The 5,300-nt window shown below is 34.8% G+C and overlaps 1 protein-coding gene across 1 annotated transcript; it reads left to right on the top strand.

Moving 5' to 3' along the window:
- Positions 1-846: 846 nt before the first annotated feature.
- On the top strand, positions 847-4,625 carry LOC133178936 (collagen alpha-1(XII) chain-like). The gene is made up of 5 exons (XM_061313588.1): positions 847-883; positions 3,264-3,818; positions 3,929-3,994; positions 4,070-4,175; positions 4,401-4,625. Exons 1-5 carry the CDS (start codon positions 847-849, stop codon positions 4,618-4,620), a joined length of 984 nt encoding a protein of 327 aa, XP_061169572.1. The 3' UTR covers positions 4,621-4,625.
- The last annotated feature ends 675 nt before the right edge of the window (positions 4,626-5,300 follow it).

Raw genomic sequence — 5,300 nt, 5'->3', positions numbered from 1 at the left:
TGTATATGGAGTATACGTCTCCCAGTAGATTAGATATACGAGAGCATGGTCTACGTACGAATAATTTCTAAACGAGGCAAGCTATTGAAAATTGAATTAATTTGATGATATGAGGATATCAACAGTCCCGTTTAAAGTCAACATTTCGTAAATTCTATGGTCGATAAAAACGACTTTGCTAGCAAATACAATCTATCGTTAAGTCGAACGATGAAAGAATTTTTATTAATTTTTATTAATAGCTTTTTCCCTTTTGCTTGATCATGACAAGAAGCACACTGGGGATGTGACCGATCGAATGGGGGATGTTTACTCCTCCATGGCACATGATCCCACCTCTGATGCTTCAGAGGTCCGTGTTTGTTCTGCTCAAGGATTGTATTGTTCCAATGGACTTTTGAGCTTGATAACTGTTTCTTATCTTCATATTTCATAAATCATTCCCCTGGACAAATTAAAGACCAGGCTTTTTGATATCATAGACAAATGTTTCTTCCATAAAAATGAAAACCTTAAATTTTGATACATAGATATGGAAGCTGAAGATAGAAAAATTGAAGTCATCACGTTTATCGTAATTTTTTGTTTTTAATTTACCATTAATGTAATGTTCTAGTATAAAATCCAAATATGAAACAAAAGTGTCAGACTCTGTTGTATCTTTTATTTCGAGTTCACTAGGATATATTGAATCAACATAAGAATGAAAAGAATATTGTTAAATTGATAAAACGTCGTTGATATATCTAATTGTCGAATTGAAGGCCACAGGAAGAGACTTCTTTTCATGCAGACGTCTCGATAAAAATCTGCTTCGTATGAATAAAAAATAGGTCTGCTAATAACATGGCGCAATTAGGACCCATGGGAATTCCAACAGATTGTTGGAAAACTTGATCACCAACAACGATATTGTCAATCAGAAACTCAAGCATCTTTTAAATATCAACTTCAGAGTGCCCGTGTATACAATCAGATTGTTCTTAACGAAATAATTTTGCAGATGGCCAATGACAAGATATGTTAATTTACGAATTCCGTTTTTATTGAAAAAGCAGCTGTCTATGATGTCAAAAGTCTGGACTTTGATTTATCGTGAGGAACGATAGTATAAAGTGTTGAAAAGTCGTACCTTTTGATGTGATTTATTTTGGTCAGATTTTGTGTTTTTAAGTTTTCTAAAGTTCCTTAGAGTATCGAAGTATCCACATTTGATTAACACCTCTTCTCGAATATGTTGATGTGCAGTCCTTCTGAAGTTTCTCCCTCACTGTTGTTCATATTTTGATTGGGAGTAAAGAAAGAGACTTCATAGAACATTAACTGGAACCCGCTATGTAACTTTGTTTGTAAGGATTTTTATGTAATTTAGGAATCCAGTATAGGTATGGCAACTTAAATTTAATTTGGTTGTTGGGAATATTAGAATTATTAAAAACTGATATAGGGTTTTGAAGGAACTATAAGTTGGATTAACACTTGTGAAAAAAATTAAATCCAAGTTCCTCAAAAATGCAAGTTATAATGAGTCTTACAACAAAGACTGTGTTACCTGCTTTGTCTGCCGAGGCCAATACATATTGATTATGTCATCAATCCAATGTTGTATAACAATTATTTCTTAATTTCCGAAGACAGATGGATGGATGGTTTTTATACTGCCCCTCAACCGTTTAACGCGAGATTTCAACATCCACTTTACACTTTTAATCCATACTGAACAAAGTGAGTTTTAAAGTGTCAAGGTATTGTCTTTCATATTTGACCCATCGCCTGGCATATTCTTCGACAGATTCATTATATTTTTTGTCGAAAGTGAAAAGGTCGAGGCTCATGAAACTTTGTTACAATTCTCTCTAATAAATGTATTTATTTATGGGATATACAGTTTAACTTCAAAGTGTTCACTCTAATAAAATTAATTATTTATTACGGACTTTTACAGTGAAATATATGGAGATAACGAACAGTATTCAAGCTCAAAAGTCCATTAAACAATACAAAATAGTAGCAGAGCAAACACGGACCTTCAAAACATCAGAGGTGGGATCAGGTGCCATGGAGGAGTAAGCATCCCCTGCCGACCGGTCACACCCGCCGTGTGCTCCTTGTCATGATCGGGAAATAACGGAAAAAGACTAAATATTATTATTTATTACAAATCGACAGAATTTAGCTTTAAAGTCTGTCTAGATACTAATGTGTAAAATTTACGCAACATCAAACTGATATATCATCAACTATTATGGCATTTAAAACGTTGCATTATTATACATTTTTTGTTATTCTTATTTAAAAATAACATTCTTATTCGATAAAATGTGAGTCCTATTCGATAAGTTATTATTCCTATTCGAAAAAAATGTTCTTCCTATTCGATAATCATGTGATTTATATGCAATAAACTAGTTATTCCTATTCGAAAACATACGATTCCTTTTCGAATAGAAATGGTATGTTTTTCAACAGGAATAACATGTTTATCGAATATAAATCATTTAATTATCGAATAGGAATGACAAAATTATTGAATAGGAATCACATCTTATCAAATAGGAATGATAGTTTTAGAATAAGAATAACAAAATTTTGGAATAGGAATAACAAAAAAATATATAATAATGCAACGTTTTACACGCCATAAACTATGAATTAAAAAAATAATTTTTGTATGCATTTGTTCTTAAAACTAAGAAAATTTTGGGTGAACACTTAGAAGTTTGGTTCAATGTATATGTTTTTACTCAAACTACGTCAATCGGCGAGATGTCGGACTACATATATGCATACTTTTCGTTCCTTTCATTAAACACTTTTTTATCATTTTCCCTTATCTAATTCAAATATTGACCAACATTTCTGACGTAATGATAACCATATTGTTTGTTTGTTTGTTTGTTGTTTAATGTCCCTCTCGAGAATTTTTCACTCATATGGAGACGCCAATATTGATCAACATTTCTGACGTAATGACCATATTTATCAATAACAGTTCAGATGTCACACAAAAGGCGTTACAGTTACGAGGGCATAACCCAGGATTTTTCTATTATGGACAAAACATCGATAAATGTAAATATACAAGATGTCCATCGTGTCATGAAAGTGCACGATCATGCTGCACTTATGTCCCTTTTTTTTTTTAAAAGTCTAGACTTTTACTCAGGTAGGTTTACTTCCTGAGTCCAGTCATTGAGAATTTAAATCAGATAGTGTGCTTGTGATTTAATGAAATTTTGAATTATTAATTTCTTTTTAATTAGATATCGTGTTAGTGATCGATACATCTGACAGCGTGGACGCAACAGATTTGGAGGAAGCCATAGACTTCATCTATAACGTCACAAAATGGATAAAAATAGGTACTCAGGACATTCAGGTGGCCGTGGTAACTTACGCAAGTGACGTCAAAGAGCAGTTTGACTTAGATGACTATGTTGTAAATTCTACATTACTGAACGCCATTGAACAGCTAAAAACAACTCTAAGGACAGGGGGAGGAACATACACTTTCGACGCCCTCACCTACGTCAAAACTACGTCATTTCTTTCCATGCGTGGTGCCAGAAATAACTCCATGAAAGCCGTTCTAGTGATGACAGATGGGCAATCAACGAACTATCCTCTAACTGTAAGAACAGCCAATGATCTGAGGTCGGATTTAAATGCAGAAGTGTTTGCAATCGGGATCGGGAGGGATTCCAAAAGGAATCCTGAGATTCAGGGGATAGCGAGCGATCCCGATTCTTATTACGTGTATTATGTAGACTCCTTTGACTATCTCTGCAGTGTCGTGCCGACCCTCGTACCAAAACTAGGTAAGGCCAAAATGCTTAACAGTACAGTTGCTGATTGTATGAATTTCAGAAAGCTTAGGTACATTAACTAATTATAATTAATAATGCATGTTTGATATTGAAATATTTAGATCCCGATGCTGGTCAGGGAATTTCCACTTGCCCGACAGAACCAGAGGTGACAACCCCCACAATAGGTAAGTTAATTCCTTTTAGTTTTCTAAATTATAGTAATATTTCTTATTTGTTTATTTTCTTTATTTTACTTTCAGCCAAGGCTTCTTCGAACTCTGATGTCATCATTGCTACCGTTGTAATAGTTGCAGTTGCGCTTCTTGCTGCCACTATTACATCCGCTGTTATCATTGAGAGATCCACGTATGTATTTCCTGGGTCTTACCATCTCTGATTAACTGATCGTGTCACCCAGTGCACAGATTGTGACTCTTGCATGAAATGGTTTATGGAATCCTAATTTCTTTTATTCATTTTATTTACTCATTTAATTGATTTAAAAACTTTTCTTTTAAGAATAAATATATTTGCAACACCTTTGAAATCTAAATTTGAAGGTAAAAATGAGATTCTTTCTTTTATGGACAGGCGCACTTCACCCTATTTGTCTCTCGAGAGCCAGATCTCCACCATTGTAAACCAGTATGGAAACGCACCTCTTGGGGAATCCCCATCTAACTTCGACTCCTCCCAACTTTCAAGCACACCAGACCTGGGACCTCGCGAAATAAATCTGGACATAGTGTCCCCCACTGATCTCCCTGCTCGTCTGGATCCACTCCCTATCCGCAATCTGGAACTACTTTAAAAACAAGAACGGGGATGAAACAGGATTGTGGTTGCTTTGTTGTAGAGGACTTGAAAATAACTGTTTGGACAATTTATGACTTTATCTAAAATACTGTAATTAATACTGTTAACAATATAGATAAAAGTTCATCAGTATGGAAAAGAATATTAGCTCACCTGAACCAGGGCATTAATGAACTTTTTCTTTTCAAAATGTTCACGTGTCTTTCAGCGTCTTTATCTTTTACAAATTTCAACTACTCAGTACTGAACCAATTAGCAAATTACACAAAGCATTCTTGTATATAAGGGTGGTCGTACTTTTTTCCAAAAAGAAGCTTCAATCCTCCTTCCAAAGGAGGGGGGGGGGGTAATAAATGATAGAAACAGGTTGGGCTTATTTAACAAAAACTTTCTAAAAACCAAAGGATCAGAAAAGACGGAACTTTCGTAAGACTTAAATTAATTGTTCAGTGTAGATTCAGATTTAACAAGTCGTAATTTCCTAGTCTTGGGTAGGCTACAATTAGAAGTTCAAGGTTTTGTCGGGTCGAAAGTATGAGGAGTTAGTCATCTTTGCTAGCCACGTGTCCGATTCGGATGATATCCAGGTGAGGGGATACGAATCGGATAAGTGGCTGGAGGCTGTAGTAGAATGGCCAAATGTATTCAGAAAAAAAAAATGTCTATGGTTGGACA

The sequence above is a fragment of the Saccostrea echinata genome, unplaced genomic scaffold (genome assembly GCF_033153115.1).
Source record: "Saccostrea echinata isolate AGI-Se365-2 ecotype Australia unplaced genomic scaffold, CSIRO_AGI_Sech_v1 ptg000004l, whole genome shotgun sequence".
Taxonomy (NCBI): Eukaryota; Metazoa; Mollusca; class Bivalvia; order Ostreida; family Ostreidae; genus Saccostrea; species Saccostrea echinata.
This window is presented reverse-complemented; position numbering and strand designations above follow the sequence as displayed.